At 58.6% G+C, this 17,854-nt stretch overlaps 5 protein-coding genes across 5 annotated transcripts; 1 reads left to right on the plus strand and 4 right to left on the minus strand.

The window, feature by feature from the left end:
- Positions 1-1,788: 1,788 nt before the first annotated feature.
- On the minus strand, positions 1,789-3,451 carry BKCO1_900051 (rna recognition motif-containing protein; the record flags this gene model as incomplete). The annotated part of the gene is made up of 3 exons (XM_020279875.1): positions 1,789-3,149; positions 3,199-3,365; positions 3,414-3,451. 3 exons carry the CDS (start codon positions 3,449-3,451, stop codon positions 1,789-1,791), a joined length of 1,566 nt encoding a protein of 521 aa, XP_020133067.1.
- A 531-nt stretch (positions 3,452-3,982) lies between these two features.
- On the plus strand, positions 3,983-4,627 carry BKCO1_900052 (mitochondrial 37s ribosomal protein mrps8; the record flags this gene model as incomplete). The annotated part of the gene is made up of 1 exon (XM_020279876.1): positions 3,983-4,627. One exon carries the CDS (start codon positions 3,983-3,985, stop codon positions 4,625-4,627), a length of 645 nt encoding a protein of 214 aa, XP_020133064.1.
- A 725-nt stretch (positions 4,628-5,352) lies between these two features.
- BKCO1_900053 (abc transporter) lies at positions 5,353-10,841 on the minus strand (the record flags this gene model as incomplete). The annotated part of the gene is made up of 6 exons (XM_020279877.1): positions 5,353-6,760; positions 6,810-7,237; positions 7,297-8,844; positions 8,903-8,990; positions 9,051-10,066; positions 10,434-10,841. The coding sequence occupies 6 exons, from the start codon at positions 10,839-10,841 to the stop codon at positions 5,353-5,355; spliced, it is 4,896 nt and encodes a 1,631-aa protein (XP_020133065.1).
- A 1,236-nt stretch (positions 10,842-12,077) lies between these two features.
- On the minus strand, positions 12,078-13,678 carry BKCO1_900054 (sphingolipid long chain base-responsive protein pil1; the record flags this gene model as incomplete). Its single annotated transcript, XM_020279878.1, has 5 exons — positions 12,078-12,378; positions 12,434-12,746; positions 12,807-12,990; positions 13,070-13,203; positions 13,561-13,678. 5 exons carry the CDS (start codon positions 13,676-13,678, stop codon positions 12,078-12,080), a joined length of 1,050 nt encoding a protein of 349 aa, XP_020133062.1.
- A 940-nt stretch (positions 13,679-14,618) lies between these two features.
- On the minus strand, positions 14,619-17,264 carry BKCO1_900055 (galactose-proton symport; the record flags this gene model as incomplete). The annotated part of the gene is made up of 10 exons (XM_020279879.1): positions 14,619-14,743; positions 14,794-15,239; positions 15,295-15,392; positions 15,459-15,563; positions 15,648-15,915; positions 16,022-16,288; positions 16,341-16,478; positions 16,540-16,809; positions 17,078-17,142; positions 17,229-17,264. The coding sequence occupies 10 exons, from the start codon at positions 17,262-17,264 to the stop codon at positions 14,619-14,621; spliced, it is 1,818 nt and encodes a 605-aa protein (XP_020133063.1).
- Positions 17,265-17,854: the final 590 nt, after the last annotated feature.

Below are 17,854 nucleotides of genomic sequence, written 5' to 3' on the forward strand. Positions count from 1 at the left end.
TCCGATTTCGCCCATCCGAAGGTATTTGAGACAGGACTGGGAAATCTGGAAGTGACCGCGGCTAGCGGCGGTGCACCTGCTGAACTGTTCCGGCTTATCCAGCCCTCCGTTATTGAGATCGTCCACAACAGACTGATGGATGAACTCAACACGTCCAAGTCCAACCGTCTCAATACTATTCCCCTTTTGCAGCGGGATCATTTGCATCAATCTCTCGAGAGGTTCCTGATGACAAGCAGCATGCCTTCTCGTGCTCAACGTAGGCGGGGTTGGCCCTAACATTCGTAATCAACTTGAAATCCATGTATGCGTCGAGAGCCAGTGCTTCCCGAAGCTCCCTCACCGTAGAGGCCGAGCGGATAACAGTACTCACTGAAGCAGCTGGATAATTTGGTCCTTATCATCATGGTCATCATCATGTAGAAGGGACCTATAAAGGTCCTCTGGTCATTCTGGAACTTAACATGTCACGCTTATGATCTGTCGAATGCTTTTGACCTTCTTCCACAATCTTGACATCTGCTCCAAGACGATGGCAACCCACTGGAATATACCACGAGCTTTGCCGACAATCGTGTCTTGTAGCAAGCTCTTGCTCGGTTCTTGGACTCCCTCGAGTGTCCAGTAGCTCTCGACGTGCTTGGCGATGGCTCTACCGTTGCTGTTCTCCACAAGCACGGAAAGCTTAGTATCTGTCCAGAGCACAGGATAGTATCGGCAAGTAAAGCATATCAGGATATTTTGCAAAGGTTATTGTAGACTTGCGATTTTCTCAGAGTCTCTGGTTATGTTCACCGCGTTTTCTTCGCCCATCTCGTCAAGAACATCCACAAATATTACCACTGGGCGAGGACGGCTAGCCTAAGGGAGGAAGTTGATGATAGATTGTCGAAGTTCTTGTGCAGTACAAGCTCATTTTTCACCCAGCCACATGATGACCCGCCCTTTTCCTTGAAAGACCCAAAGGCAAGCTCGTTCAATCCGGTAATTGCAACAATGCTGTGGGAAACACACTCAACATTATACTTGCCATCCACCGCAGAGTGCAATGGAGCAAACCCGAGGAAATGGTTATCAAAGACTAGAGAGCCGCCAAAATTGTCGTCGATAGCGATGGTGACTTGTTTCCTGCCGATAGTAGTGAAGGGAGTCGACTTAAGGTCATTATAGCTACCTTCTCCTGGAAACGCAGCGGGCTGCAGGTGAGCGGATGTATCTTGACCTGCACGTCCTGTTCCAGAGCCAGCTGTCTTCTAACAACCTGCTCCAATCCATCCGTGTCAAGTGTTTCCGGGATGTCACGGAGGCGAAACATTCGGGGGATCCATGACAGGCAGAGGCTTTTTGGCGATAGAACTACGGCGAAACTCTTTAGAGAATCAAATCACACCATCATTACGCCAAAATCCAGGATGACAAAGGACGGATGTATCGGAGCATTTAGAGGGGTAAAAATCTGCATGGATCCAGCGACAAAACTGGAACTAACCCGCTGCTAACTCCAAGCTTGCTGATTCCATAAAGATGTTCAACTAAACAAAACGCACCAAAAAAAAAAGACAGACGATCGAGGGGGTATTATTCGGCAGCTGAAAACAAGGACAGACAAGATCAAGCCCAAAGAGCGAACTCAAAAGCCAACCAAGAAAAAAAAACAAGAGGAGAAAAATACTAAGCCCGGCAAAAAATACAGGGAATCATTTTTTACTCGTCCCCGACACCTCACCCAACACACATACAAAACACACACACACACACGGAGAGAGAGACGCACACATCCAAAGCTCATCACAACTTCTTATCCAACCTCTTCAAAAACTTACTCACCCCCTTCTCCACCCGATCCACCCTCTGCTCAAACTTGCCCGGCCCCGCCGCCCCCGGCCCCGCCGCCGCCACCTGCTGCTGTGCCGCCGGCCTCTCGTGGCCCCTCACGTTGGCCTCCTGCTCCGTCGGCCTATACAGCTGGCCATGCACGGCATACGCGTCCGCCTGGCTCTGCTGCTGCGGCTGCTGCTGATGATGATGATGCGCCGTCGGCTGGCCGTACGAGTACTGCGCGTAGCCGCCGGGCGGGGGCATTCCGGGCGAGGGCGCGGCGGCGCCGTAGACGCCGGGGGACTGGAGCGGCGACGAGATGCCTGGGGACTGGACGGGGGCGTAGCCGGGGGACTGCGGGTAGCTGGCGTATTGCGGCTGCGGCTGCGGCTGCGAATGCGGCGGTGGGGCGTTGTTGTTGTTGTAGCCGGGGTAGCCGGCGGGCATGGTGGCTTGGCGCTGCATGCCGGGGTGGGTCGGGGTGGGCGTCTGGCCGTACGGCGACGGGTTCGTCGGGGGAGGCGCGAAGGACTGCGGGTACGGCGGCGTGCCGTCCTGGGGAGGCGGAGGCGGGAACGAGCCTGTGGTGGAGGCGCGCTGGAGCTGTGTGGGCGTCGGGCCCAGGGCGGGAGGCGGCGGGAAGGAGCCGTGGGTTGCTGACGGCGGGCCGGGCATGTAGGGTTGGTGCTGCTGGTATGAGGCGTGGTGTTGGTGCTGTTGTTGTTGCATGCCGTAGTGGACTGCACCGTCTTCGTGTGCCGCGGCGGCAGCCAGACCCGTGTCCGCGTCCGGGGGCGGCGGGGTCTTCTCGCGGTGAGCGATGGGCTCGGGCGCGGCGGGAGCGGCCGGATTGTATGCCATGGGAGCGTATGATGCAGGCTCCTGTGGAGGTTCCCCTAACGACGACGCCGGCATTGTGGGAGGCCCGGGGAAAGACTGGGTGGTGCTCACGCTGTTGCTGCGGTACTGGTGGGGATTGGTGACGGCCATCTGCTCGAGCTTCTTGACGACGGGGCTCATGGTCTCGGAGTGTTCGGAGTGGCGGCTCTTGTGCGAGGGGGCGTCCAGTATCCTCAACTGGTGGGGCTGCAGGATCTGTTGCAGTGCGGCGACGAGTGTGTTCGCGTCGCTCTCGGTCCACATATATAGGTCGACGGTGTGCAGACGGAACATGTATTTGCCTTCGTTCCGCTGGTCGGGGGCGGGGAGGTGCCATTGCGAATAGTCTTGCTGAGGTGAGCTGGGCGTGCTCCCCGCATTGGAGGGATCGACGGTGATGGTGAAGAGATTGGGCTGCTTATGCGTGCGGTTGACCAGGATGGTGTCGAGATCTGAGCGAATTAGCCAGGCGCTAGGCCGGGTGGACATGGGAGCACTCACAGCCCATGAAGGCGTCCTGGTCGGGGGTGCCGGCATAATTGGCGATCTCGACGCGGCCGCGGCGGTCGGTCGGGTTGTAGTAGAGGTAGACGTAGGAGCTCTTGTCGAAGCGGTGGTGGACGGGCTTCGCGTTCGGGTGGCTGAAGTAGTAGTGCACGTCTGCGAAGCTATCGAGCGTCAGCCGGAGCTCAGGTAAGAGCTTAGGGGCGGCTCACAGGGTGCACAGAGACGTCTCGCCGTGCTGCTGCGGCATGGTGGGCGGGGTATCGGGGCGAGACGAAGCGGCCGGCGCTGAAACAAGAGAAGAAAAAACAAGCACGCGGCGGATGAAGATATACAGACGAAGGAAGCGGAGGCCGAGACAACGGCGCGAGGGAAGTGTCAGTCAGCTCGTGGGGAGCGGTTGTGCGACACTATTCTTGGAGCTGAAGGGTGTCGCGGGCCCGCAGCCACGACGAGGCGGCTACTCGGCCAATCAGCTGCCCGCGCCGCGCCGCAGCCGCGAGCTCCTCCGAAATTTTGGCCCATCACCGCCATCGAGACCTCACCAAACCCGTGCTCAACCCGCCAATTCGAGCCGCCCGCCCGCTCACCGACACCGCCCGCCCTCTGTGCTGTCCCTCCTAGCCACCACCGCGCACCATTCACCGCTGCCCGCTGCGGGGCCCTCTCAATCCGCCCGCCGCGCGAAACCGAAAACCCGAACCACACCTTCGCCGCACTCTCTCTCCCCCGTCGCGTCCCGCGCCGCAGGAGCCCTGCCACCGCCGCAGCCGCCGCCGCCATGTCGCTCGTCCACCTCGCCAACATCTGCTCGCACCTGCAGAACGCGTCGCGGGGCCGGCTGGGCCTGACGTCGATCCCGCTCACGAAGCTGCACCTGACGCTGGCGCTGGGCCTGCAGAAGCAGGGCTTCATCTCGACGGTGCAGCCGGGCGGGCCCACGCCGCCGCCGACGTTTGCGCTGCGCGAAGCCCCTTCGCACGGCCCGTCCGACGAGGCGCTGGCCGCGGAGCCGTGGCGCGCCTACCCGGACCCGCCAAGCTCCCGGTCCGACGCGACGAAGACGACGACGACGACGACAAAAACATCATCACCACCACCGACATCCCGCTCGAATCCGGACGAGGGGGAGGCGGCCCCGGCGATCCCCAAGAACAAGGCGCTGCAGCGGCTGTGGCTGGGGCTGAAGTACTGGAACAACGAGCCCGTCCTCAACCGCATGACGCTCGTCAGCAAGCCCACGAAGCGGATATGGCTGAACTCGAGCGACCTGGGCGTCATCGTCCGGGGCTTCGAGGCCAACCAGGTCAAGGGCCTGACCAGGCCCGGAGAGTGCCTCTTCGTCACCACCGACAGGGGTGTGCTCGAGGCCAGGGAGTGCGCGGAGAAGAAGCTGGGAGGCATGGTGCTGTGCAGGGTGCGGTGAAAACACACAAAGAAAAAAAAAACAGCAAAAAGGGAAAGAGGATTGGCCAGGTCGGAAAGGGCTGTTGCGGAAATCGCGCGGCATGAGATTGAGTACCGGGGGGAGGGGGAGGGGGAGGGAAAGTGTAAATTATGGCGTGACGGCTGCATGCGTGACGGCGCGCATCTGGGCTGGGTTTGGTTGTAATTCCACGCATAGTCGAATGGACAAAGAGCATCATGGGTTAACCTCCATATCCACACTCAATTGGGGCCTCAAGTTCAATTTTGCGTCACGTTGCGTACCTCAACTTTGCCCATGTACTACTAGTTCGAAAGCGTCGATGCGAGCCAGCAAGGTGTACTTCTTGGACCGACGCGCAATGGCCCTGCCACATAGCGAAGAAAGAAAAGCAAGGCATAGCATAGGTGTGATAGGACCCTTATATTCGATGAGTTTGAGCTATACCCTCATAAAGTCCACCATGGCTACATCGGCACACCCTCAGACAGCTTGAAATCATTGAAGAGGAACCTCGCACTTATCGATCAAATCTCCGAACGTCTTTTCTCATCTAGCAGAAGAATATCGGAAAACTAGGTGGACAAGATCAGAAACCCGGGTACTTTACAACCTAAAATCTCCCCTCCCTCCTTCCCTCCCTCACACACACATCCAAATTGAATAACTTTTTGTTCTCTTACAACCACCCACGACCCATCCCCCCCCAACACTCACACTCACACTCACTCCCTCCCCCCCTCCCCCAAAATAATATCCCTCAACACCTCCCTCTCCCCACTATCCTCCACCATCCCCGCAAACACTCCGTCATCCAACGCCAAAAGCTCCCTCGGCGTCCCGAACTCGACGGCGCGCCCGTCGCCGAGCACGAGGATGCGGTCGAAGTCGGCGATGGTGCTGAGGCGGTGGGCGATGACGACGAGGGTGCTGTCGCTGAACTCGGCGCGCACGCTGCGCTGGATGAGCGCGTCCGTCGCCTTGTCGACGGCCGACGTGGCCTCGTCGAGGATCATGACCTTGGGGCGCGAGACGATGGCGCGGGCGAGGCAGAGGAGCTGGCGCTGGCCCTGGCTGAGGTTGGACCCGCCTTCGGAGATGGTGGTCGAGAGGGAGGAGAAGGGGTTTTTGTTGTTGGTGGTGTTGGTGTTGTTGTTGGCGGGTCCGTCGACGGCGGGGTCGGTTGCAGTGGTGGCGTCGTCGTCGTCGTCGTTGTCCGATGTCTGGGAATGGTCGGCCGGCGAGACCAGATGGACGCGCTCCAGCGCCTCGCGCAGCTCGGCGTCGTCGTGCTCGCCAAAGGGGTCGATGTTGGAGCGGACGGTGCCGGAGAAGAGGACGGGGTCCTGCGGGATGATGGCGAGGCGGGAGCGCAGGTCCTCGAGCTTGATGGTGCTGATGTCCACGCCGTCGATGTGGATGCTGCCCCTGCGCGCCTCGAGGAAGCGGAACAGCGCGAGGGTCAAGCTGCTCTTGCCGGCTCCCGTGCGGCCCACGACGCCGACGCGCTCGTTGGGTGCGACGGCGAACGACACGCCTTTCAGGACGGGCTCCAGGTCGGATGCGTACGAGACGACGAGGTCGTCGACCTCGACGCGGCCTTCGGCCGGCCAGTGCGCCGGCGCGTCCAGGCCCTCCTGGTCCTCGATGGGGATTTCCGAGTACTCGAGGATGCGCTCGACCGCGTTCATCGACAGCTCGACGATGGCGTACTGCCGCAGCATCCACACCACCGCGATCGAGTACTCGAGCGTGAAGCCAATGGCGAAGCCGGCCAGCGCCGCGTCGATGTTGAGCGAGACGATAAGTGCCGCCATGGCGATGGCGAAGGCGGCCCCGACCACGCCCAGCCGGAACGTCAGCCAGCGGTTGAACGCCCACATGTACATCATCGTCTGCCCGTGCATGTCAAGCTTGGCGAACATGGCGTCAATGTAGTCTTCCGTCTTGCCGAAAGCGCGGATAGTGCCGAGCCCAGATAGAGCTGCACCGAAGAGCTCGAATACGGGGCTCTTGGCCAGACTCTCCAAGCGCTTGGTCTCACGGGCGCCCATGAGGTAGTATAGCGCATATCGGACGCAAAGGGCCAACAGAATAACAGCGAACAAGATCATGAACGGGGTGACCATCATGCTAGGCTCTATTAGTATTTTGGTCTGGAAGCGGTAGGGATCTCACTTACCCAGCAATCACAACACCTATTACCATGAGCAGGTTGAACAACATGAACGAGAACGCGTTTGCCTGCTCGAGATCCAGGGTGCTGAAGTCCGCCGTGAACCTGTTCAGCACACGACCCGTCGGGACGGTGTCGAGCCATCTCAGCGGTGCGCGCAGTACAGCGTACGTCAGGTCGTCAAAGAGCTTGCGGCTAGCGCGGATCGAACCGCAATAGACCCAGAAGTAGCGCGCTGTACCGAAGAAGGATATGGAGCAGGAGATAAGCACGTAGATGCCGACGTAGAATTTGGTGTCCCTAGTGAGTGACTGTGCGTGGTACGGCGTACGGACATTATGGAGCATCGGGTGCTGGAGGACAGAAGCGACAAACGTCTTCGCGGGCTCTGACTGAGTCTTGTACTGACTGGTCCAGATGGTGAGCCACCATGACTGAGGGTCATACCGTTAGCAATTGAATCTCACAGCGAATTCACGAACTCCAAACTCACCCGCCCGAGGATCAGCGCCTGGATAGCGCAGAACGACAGCACAATGCCAGCCCAGAACCAGTAGCCACCACCAGCTCTGACATACTGCAAGTAAACCGACCAAAGCACCTTCCCCTTCATCTTGGTCTCCTCCTCGACGAACTTTTTAGTCGGCTCCTTGTAGTCGTACTCAACATGCCCACCATCATCAATGAAGTCCGACCGCTCGCTGGTCCGCGAGAGATACCGGACCAGCGCATCGCCTCCACTCTCACCCATAGACGCAGCGCTCGGCCTCCTGTGGAAAGCCGAGCTACGCCGACGTGCCGCATGACCGTTGCCGTTGGGGATATCGAGATGCGCATCGCCATCCGCGATAGCCTCCTCGTTCCGCTCCTCCTCAAGGATATCCTGCAACTCGCCCGTACGGCGAAGCGAGTCCACAGTGCCGGCCCGATCGACCCTCCCCTCGTAGAGGAAGACCTCAAACTTGGTCTTCGGCAAGCACAGGGAGACGTGGTGCGTGACAACGATTCTGGTGCGGCCCGCTGCCAGTTCTCCCGTCAGGGCGACCTCGAAGATGTGGCGGCCGACGTGGGCGTCGACGGCACTGAAGATGTCGTCCAGGACCAGGATTCCGGCGCGCGAATACAACGCGCGGGCAAGCGTGATACGCCAGCGCTGGCCGCCGCTCAGATTGATGCCCTGTGCGCCGATTTCCGTGGAGTCGCCGTCTGTAAGCATGGCTAAATCCTTGTCCAGGGCGCAGGCGGAGAGGACTTTGCGGTAGCGGACAGCGTCGAAGGGTAGGCCGAAGAGCACATTGTCTCGGAAGCTGCAGTTTTCAATCCAGGGCTGCTGGCTGACGAACGCAATGGCAGAGTCGATGATCCAGTTCTTCCTGTTGGCCTTGTGGTCGAACCGCTCGTGTGCAGATGGGGCACGGGGCACTTCAATGGTGCCAGAGATGACATCCACCTCACCCAAGATAGCCTTCAGAAGGAGAGTCTTTCCGGAGCCAGTTCGGCCAGAGATAACGCTGAGTTGGCGGTTCGGGAAGGTGAAGTTCAGGTCACGCAGAACGAAAGATTCCTCGTTTTTCTCGGAGTCCGACGGCCACGCAACGCTTGCCTTCTTGAAGGAGATGTGGTCGCCGGGCCATGTATTCTGCGGCTTCTCTGGTGCATTCAGATACTCATCAATACGCTTGATACTGACCCAAGCGTCGATTCCAGCCGCCATCAGTTCCGGAATGAACGCAAGCGTCCCTTCGATCTGCGTCAGGATACCGATGGTCGTGAACGCGATGGAGGGGTACAGATGGTCGTGGACAAGGGCGTGGACGGCCAGAGTGACGGCGGAAAGCATATAAGGACCGAAGATCCAGCAGAAGATCAGGAACGTGTCAGCAATAAAGACGCGCCATATGGTCTTGAGCTCCGCTTCGCGGTAGTCTGCAATCTTCTTCTGCCACTGTTTCTCGAGCGCCGAGAACTTGATCTGCCGGATGCCCATCAGGGCTTCGTTGAGGACTGCGAGCTTGCGATCACGAGCACCCATGAGGTCATTCTGGACTCTGAGTGTCAGCGAAGCAACCAGATATACCGTCCTCGTGAATACCACTTACCTGAGCAGCCGCGTACTTCTTGGCGAAGTACATGTTCAGAGGCACCGTCGCGAGCTGCGCAATGATACCCGCAACGAGCGCTTGCCACCTGCACACACCCAGTCAGCTCCACCCGAACCATCCCGACCGACATCCTTCCTCCACTTACCCGACAAGTTTGTAGATGAACACAAACGACACGATGATCTTGATCAACGCGCCCCAGAACCCATTCTGATACGTGACGAAATCCGCCACGCGCTTCGTATCCACGCCGACCAAGTTGATCGTCCCCTGCTGCGTCTGCTTCATCTTCTCCTCGCCGTCTTCGACAACATCCTCCTCCTCCTCCACCACGCCGCTCTCATAACTGTCCTCCCCCTTCTTCTTCTGCACGCCCTTGACGTCCTTCCGCCGCATGCTCTTGGAGAAGACCAGCGCGCTCAGCTGCACGCGGATCGGCACGTTCAGGTACCCGTAGCTCACCCACCACCGCCAGTTCTCGAAGAAGTTCTGCACCAAGATGCCGGCGCCCAGGCCGAGCACCCACAGGCTGGCCGCGACCGTCACGTCGGCGCCGCCGCGCCCGTTGGCGCGCTCTTCCAGCAGCTTCAGCAGCTGGAACATGGCCGCCTGCGGCGCCACGATGAGCACCGAGTCGAGCGTCGTGAGCGCGTACTGCATGCCCAGGGCGGGCGCGTGCGCGCGCACGACCTTGCGCCAGAGCGGGGTGGCGGCGGCGGCGGAAGACGAGGCGGACGACTCGATGCGCGCGATGAAGTCGTCGTGTAGGTCGCGCGACCGCGAGGTGGCGTCGAGGTTGGGCAGGTCATCCTGGTGCAGGAAGCCCTTCTTGGCGGCGAAGGAGAGGAGCGGGGAGAGCCAGGCATACGTGTAGCGGCTGAAGGCGGAGGCGGTGCGCTGGGCGTCGACGATCCGGCCGTTGTAGGTCACGGCCGGCCTGCGTGGGTAGAGGGTGCAGACGAGGAAGCCTGCGAGCGAGAGGCAGACGCGGGCGATGGCCAGGCCGAGCTTGGGGGAGCTCGAGGTGTCGCGGAGGTCGTCGACGTAGCAGAACACGGCGAAGCCAATCAGGTAGGTCAGGGAGTTGGACAGAGCGATGTTGTACTTGCGGACCGGCTCCTTTTCTATCGAGATATCGATGCTCTGGACAATGAGAGGAAGCTATGATGATCGTCAGCACCGCCATGCCCGTAGTGCATTCGAAATGACAAAGTTCAGAGAAGGCCAGACTGCCTTCAACTAGGCACGCAACGGTATCCAGCTAGGTTGAATCTGACCGCGGCCCTGCATTGAACATTCCAATTGAAGGGGGCTGTTCGGGATAACATAACGTCCGGCCACCAATCGCAACCTAGCCCTCGCGTCTCCGATCTACTAAAGGACATGGTATACATTCCCGCGCGTATTCTCCCACGTGCTTCCTTTATTATTAGACACGCAATCCTGGTCAATGGAAGCATGGGTGAAGAAATGGTTCCCACGCGCGAGCCAGTAGATGTGAAGAAAAAAAGAGATGTGATTTACGCACCCAAATCGCGCATGTCAACCACGCAATTACGACATCCTCGGCATCTAGCGTCACCAATACGGCGCGAGCCAGAGAGACGCAAGCACCAACGACAGCGCAAAGGGCCGTCTGCGCCGTCTGCCAGCGGGTGCTGTAGGCTTGCGTGGTCTCGTCGGTAGCGACTCCGTCGCGGTCAGCATAGGGTTGTTCAGTCGTGACGTGACTACCGGCAAAGGCACCCTTGGCGCGCTTGTTGCGGCGTAGGGTGCGGAACAGGCTGGCGAAAGCATGGAGAGAGATCAGGCCAAGCGCCAGGGCGGCGAGAATAAGCCGCATTCTGGACGGGTCGACGTCAGTCGAATTCGGTGCGAAGGCGGGCGTTGCAGGCTGTGTGGAAAAATGATCGGTTGCTGCGGCTGGCAGCGTCATGGTGATGGGTTGACGTCGATATTGATCTGAGGTCAGAGCTTGTTCTTCGTAGGTGGTTAATAATAATCTCTACGTCGCGAACATGGTCTCCTCTGCTGCGGGGGTTGGGGGCGAAGACCAGGTTGCAGGCGCAAGCAGAGCGCGGGGTCGGGGTTGCAAAGGCGAAAAGGTCCAAGAAGGAGGGAATACGACAAAGACAAGTTGTAGCATCAAGCGTTCAGAGCGGGAAGCGGCATGTGGAGATCGCCCTGCCTGCCTGCTTATCAATACCGCCGGGCAAGGACTGTGCTCGCTTCGCCCTCTTCCCGTGTTCGGGATGCGGTGTGTGGGGCCCAGCCGCCGGTGACTCGAACCTGCGTAGCCACGCCCGGTGTCCGCGCCTGCGGTCTCGACAATTGCCTGGAGGCAGCAAGTCTGGTCTCACCCTGTGCTCTCACGGGGAGGGCTGCACTCGGAGATCCCGTCTTATCATTATCAGATGATCATGACACGCACCCGCTGCCGAGACACGCTCTTCTCGAAGCTTCATCGAACGAGAGACGCATGCAGAAGGCGACGTCGTCAAACACTTACGTTACGTTCCTCGTTTCCCGAGTCATGTTTGAGAGAGCGCTCTGGCCCCGGACGCATCGCGACGCTGCCACAGATCTGTGGGGCAGGGGCGTGCGTGCGTGGGCTGACGGGGTACAGGGTCGACGCGCTGCAGGACGGGCGGGATATGCACGTCAGCCACGCAACCCCCTCGCCATTATCTACCGCATAGGATGAGGAAAAGGATAAAGCCCCTGCAAATCTGCTTTCACCTGCCTTTGTTGGCTTCGTCAGGTCCAGCTTCATGCCTTTCCTGAATGTCTTATTTAGACTTAAAAAAAGCCATCACACCAGATGATGAATCGAATTTCACCTCCATGCATTGAACAAACGCAATGTCCTCGTCTCATACCTTAACTCACAAGACACAAGTATGTTAAGAAGTGCAACAGTTGATTCATTTCCATCATGTCAAAAGAAAAAGAAGAAAACCGACTAAAAGCCACAAGCACATTACCACCTTAATCGTCCGATGTCCATGATTGCTTGGCCCATCGTATTACAAAAAAAAAAAAACCACCAGTCTCCATGCCTTGGGTATAACGTCTACCGTCCCACTAGACTTCGACCTTTCCAAATCTTCGAGTCGAGAATAGCAGCACGTGGCGAGAAGGAAACAGAAAAGGAAAACCGCTCTTCGCAACCTTAGGCAGCGGCAGCCTCGCGGCCACGTGGTTCGCTTGCCGCGATCGTGCTGGGCGCGTCCTCTTCCTCATCGTCTTCGTCGTCGTACTCGCGTGCCGCGTGCTCCGATGCGGGTATCCAAAGACCGGATTCACGCCCCTCCATAGGGTGGTCCTGGTGGGAGAGATCGACGCCCTCGCCATTCTGACGGCGCTGGTGGCGGCGCTGAGATAATGTTCGTGCGCGGGTCGACAGGCTCGACTTGACCGATGCGTTTTGCTCGACCCAGTTGGTCAGCGCGTCTTCGCAGTCCTGGATGATACTGTGACATTTGTTAGCTCCTTGTATAATTTCAATCCGGGGGCAACGGAACGTACGCCTTGCTAGCTTCGTAACCATCATACGCGGGCCTGGTCTCGCCGGGAGTGACGGGAGTGTCGTCAACCAGCTCCAACAGATGCTTGCCGTAGCCCGCAATGATAGCGAGCTTCTCGCAATGTTCACGCAGAGCATCAAACTGATACGTGAAGGCCGACTTCAACTTCTCGCGCGTGATGTTGGACAGCTGAGCCTCGGCGACCAGAGACTCAGCCTCGGCACGAACGAGCTCCTGCTCCAGGACGACGATCTTGGGTGAGTTGGGCTCCTTGTATTTGAGCTGCGCAATCTGATCCGTGATCTTCTGCTTCCCTGTTGACCGCCCAATTAGCCTCCCCACACCGAATATGCCTTGTTTTAAGATCGGCTTACTGTCGCGACTCGGCTGAACCGACGCCTCGATGTTGCGAATGCTCTTCATCGTAACGCGGTATTGATCGTAGCGGTCGACAAACTGGTCCTCTAGTTCGCCAATCTCGTAGATAAGCACGCCCAGTTTATCCGTAACGTCCGAGACATCGTCGTCGCAGGCCTCGCCCCAGATGGACAGTTGTTGCTGATGCACAAACTCGTCAGCCACTCCCGCCTCTCTCCGCCGCTTCCGAGGGGGGATGTTGGGAGAAGTGGAGACGTACCGCCACCTCCATGCGCTCCCTTCCGACAAGCTCCATGCTGCGCATGACGTTCTTCTCCATCTTCACCAGCTGCGACAGCTTCTTCGCCAGGTCGGGGCCCCAGGTGCCGGCCGTCTGCCTGCGGAACGAGTGGCCTGGATGTCGCAACACATAATCAACTTTGCGCCCTAGGGATTCGCAGAGAACAAGCGTCTAGCAGCAAAGCACAACAAAAAAAGCAGTAAGAGTAATGACGGGGTGCGCGGGTATTTCTTCGCATTGGTCGCACCCAGAGAGCGTCGCAGCTGCGCGCGCGCGCGCACGTAGACGGAACCGAATTGGCGCCACTCAGTCGGCGGCGAGATGCGGGGCAAAAGGTGGAGGAGGGAGGCGATCCAAAAAGCCCTGCGCGCGCGCGCGCGGCGACGACGACGATCCGGGTGGGACAAGGCGAAAGCGGGCGGCCCTTGTGGGGACGGGGGGGAAGGGAAATAAGGAGGTCGACTACCTACCAATGTTGCTCTTGCCGAAGAAGCGACCGGCCTTGGTCGACGAGGGCGGCGGCGGCGGGTTCTGCAGCTGCGACGCCGTGGGGGCGCGCGACTGGCGCATCGAGTACGTGCGGTGCATGGCAGGCGGGGTTCGGCGGCGGGTATGGGCGAGCGCGGGCGTGGGTGCGTGCTACGGTCGGGTTGTCTTGTGGTGTGATGGGCGGCGAGTTGGGAGGACTGCAGGCGGCTGGGTCTGGGAGGATCGCTTTGTGTGGACGCCGCACGGACGGGGTAGGGAAAGAGGGGGAGGGAAATTGATTGACTTGAGTCGACGGGATCGACGCGAGGATGCGGCAGGATTATATGGAAATGTGTTTCGCAGGGCTGGGCCAAGTTAAGGGGGACGATGGCCGCGAGAGAATCGGCGCACAAGCTGCCAGCGATGACATAGGGACTGCTGGAGCATACGTCATCGACGCCAAGCATCGTGGCACCCACCGTGACTACAGCAACACCCGGCAACACCCAGCCGCACCATCCGGGGCACACGCCCTCCGCGCCGTTCCGCAATCGTGCAAGTCTCGCTCCCGGGACGAATCGCAGCATACGCACGGGAGCGCCCGGCGAGTGTGCGCAGATCGTCATTCAAGCTTCACTCGACACTATCTACAAACTAGGCAGTCCGCGGCCTAGCCCGTCTGTTTGTCTGGCAATCCCGGGCTCTGGTGACGGGGTGGGGCTGTAGGTCCGTAGGCCGCGAGAGATTTATTGACGCTTGCTTAGCAGAGCAACACCGTAGCGTGCCGGGCTGAGCAACACTCATGGATACTGACAAGGGAAGGAAAGACATCGACAGAAGTTGAGAACTACATTCTGTAGATGAAGCCTCCTAGCGCCTGGTATCTGGTGCAATGAAGTAGGTAACATTACAACAAACAAAAAAGCCACGCTCTGTTTCCCGCGAGACGCGCACTGATGAAGCATCGTCCCTTGCACGGCCACGATACTAGTGCCATCCGCGCGCTAGTGCAGCCACTGACACCCACCAGTGCCGCGCCATCAAAAGCTGTGGACCCTTATCACCGCCTGGAAACATAAAACGACTCCCTCTCGGCCCCCTTCTGCATTAGCACATAGCGCTTCCAGAGCCAAGGCAGCGTTACCGTGACTTGGTAGCGCATGTGCTTTCGGGTCGAAGCCTTGACTGCAACTTGTCAGCTTTCTGGTCGCCGCATTCCGCGCAGGTGTGCTTACATATCGAGTCGAGCTCCTCCAGCGTCCGCTGCTTCGTTTCCGGAACCCACAGGAAAATCATGACGAAGGCAAGTACATTCAGGCCTGCGAATAGACCGAGCGCGCCGGTGTTACCCAGCGCATCGGTGAGCCTGGGGAAGACGGTGTTCAGGATTGCGGCCCAGAAGAGGTTCGTCGCAACTGCCCAACTCATGCCGACTTCGCGGTGGGATAGAGGAAAGGCTTCCGACGAATACGTAAACGGCACTGGCCCTTCTCCAGGGCTGTAGAACACTGCGAACAGAAAAATAAAGAAAGTAATCAGGCCGAGCCGGGCGGCGCTGGTCTCGGGGATGTAGAAGCAGAAGCCAGCTGCCAGAAGCGTGAGAGCCATGCCTGGGAACGTGATGAGCAGCAATGTACGGCGGCCAAGAGTATCGATCTGATGCACTGCTGGAAGGGCAAAGCTGAACGAGAGTCAGTATAGCATTCGATGGAAGGCAGCGGGAGACGACGACTTACATAAAGTTAGCCAGACCGAAGCCCCAAGAGACCAGCAATGCGGTCCGCGTATCCGCTTTGGCGTCCACGAACAGCGTCGCACTATAGAAAATAACAATCTTGGAAGCGTTAGCCCGAACCACCCAGAGCCGACGTTGGCGCCGAGCAACAAGGCAAAAACTCACATTGATCCCGCACATTTGCTGTGCCAGCATGACTGTCGTACTCGCCAACGTAGCTCTCCTCACCCGCGCGATCGTGAACAGCTGCACGAACCTCCGTACGTACATCTTCGCCTTGTACAGGTCTTGCGCCACCGGTGTCCGGCTGACCGTGGCTTCTTCCTCTCTGCATCTCCTACCGTCTCGCGCCGCCTGCTCTTCCGTCAGCATCCTGTTCTCCAACTCGATCTGAACGTGCATATAGTATAGATCGCGCGCGGCCTGAAGCGGAACATTGCGCAAACGGAGCAACGCATCATAAGCCTGCGGATAACAGTTCTTTTTGATGTACCATCGGGGCGATTCGGGCGCCCACCAAATGAGGATGAGGAGCGGAATGGCGGGGATGAAGGCGCTGCCGAGCTGCAGGCGCCAGCCGATGTGCGGGACTTGGTAGACGGCAAGGTTGGCAGAGAAGCCGCTGCAAAAGCACGACTTGGAGTGAGCAATCACTCATAGAGCGTCATTTCGATCCATCCACGATGAAGAGAGGAACAGGACGGAGTGGAGAAGGGGTGGATGCGTACAGGAAGATACCGAAAGCTACCCAAAGCTGCCAGCTCATGACGAAGCTTCCACGGAAAAACGCAGGTGAGTTCTCAGCGGCATAGACGGGGACTGTGGCGGCCTTGCTACCCATTCCGATGCCGAGTAGACAACGGCAGAAGAACAGCTGCACCCAGTTCTGAGTGAACGCCGAGCCGATGACAGAGGCAAAGCAGAATACAGCACTGAAAAAAATCGTGCCCCGTCGGCCAGTGTAATTGTTGAGCGGATCAGAAATCCAACAGCCCCTTGTGGAGACGTAAGCATACGCGGTGGGAAAAGGAAATGCAGCGCGCTTACAGCATGGAAGCCGCGAAGTAGGGAGCGGCGTTCACCACCCCTAAAATCCAGATATCGCCAGTCCTTGTGTCAGGGTTGAGATGGAATGCCGCCGGCCATTCAAGATTGGCACCGTTTGATCCGGTCTGATCCCAGCCTCTGCGTAGTGTCTGTGTTAGCATGGGCGCTTTATCGTCGGGGCTGCGGGTCTCCAACGTACTGCAGTGCTGCAGCAATGCATGTGCAGCAGATTGTGATCCAAAAGGCCGGTGGTTGCCTGAACAACCGCGTGTGTTCATCCCGCAAGGCTTGAAGCTCTTCCGACGTAAGCTCCTCGATAGCCTCGAAAGTCCGTCCGCTTTGAGCAACGCGTGCGCCCTTCTGCAACAGTTCTTCTTCGACGGAGCTGACTAAGCCATACTTGAGCCTGAAGGCGGCGACTTGTTCCTCAAGCTCCTCGAGCGTGAGGTTGTCAAGCGGATTTTCGATACTGAACTCGTGGTCAGCAAGGAGCTCTCAGGTTGAGGCTGTTTCCCGTAGTGTTACAACACAGCCGAGAAGCTGAAGATGCCCATCCCACGCGTTTGCAAATGCAGTCCATGGCGGTTTAAATCCAAAATATGTTCGTAGTTTACTCCGGATATTGCAGCGCTACACGAGCCAGCCCCGCACATCTGACAACAAGCCTCTCGGCGGTCACCGGTAGGGCGTGCCGATCAAGTTTCGGAAAGAGCATAGGGTAAGGCACCAATACATACTATACTTGATTGTGGTCCTCGCCGTGAAGCGTGCTTTCAACATCATTGGAGGTCCGGTTGGAGTGCTATACCACAGCATTAGCTTCCGGCGCAAGGGGAGAAAGCGCTGTTCACTGCAAGATAAGGCTGTTGTGGGGGGTGAGCTGCTGACCGTGATTCGCTCCCTCAGCTCCAGTGGGGTGGACATTCCGTAGCGCTATGCGGAAGTGAGGACGCAGGGTCCAAAACTGCCTCTCCGTTGGCTTCGCTGATGGAGGATGCAATTGTGTGCTAAATGACAGGCTTGTCGATTATGCCCTCAAGCGGTCGAGAGGATGGTAGGATAGCAGCGTTTCGCTCTGAGTATAACCCCAGGTTGGATGACGGGGGAGCAGGAGAAGATGCGGCACTTGTGAAGGGACGGGGGCTTGTGCGATGGCTGATCTTTGTCGCTTTGGCGGATTCTGCCTTGCGGCTGGCGCCCAGGCCCAGCTTGGGGGCGGCCTGCATGTTGCACCACGAGAAGTGCCCGGCGGTGATCCATAAATGTCCTGCAGGTGTTTAGCAAACAGTCAACCAGGCTGGGGTCCTGCCTTCCAGACAGTTCGCTACCGGATTCGCTGTGACCTTCACCGAGCTCGCACATTGGCAACATACCCGTCAGCCTGATGGAGAGGCAGCTGAAATCCCTTCTTGACCATGCCAGCTGTGCGCACGCCACTCATCGTCGGCGGCCTCAGCGCAGGACCCCAGGTCTGTCGTACATGGAAGGATTCGCGCTAGCAACAGGCTGCCACT

The sequence above is a fragment of the Diplodia corticola genome, assembly GCF_001883845.1.
Source record: "Diplodia corticola strain CBS 112549 chromosome Unknown scaffold9, whole genome shotgun sequence".
In the NCBI taxonomy this organism is placed as follows: domain Eukaryota; kingdom Fungi; phylum Ascomycota; class Dothideomycetes; order Botryosphaeriales; family Botryosphaeriaceae; genus Diplodia; species Diplodia corticola.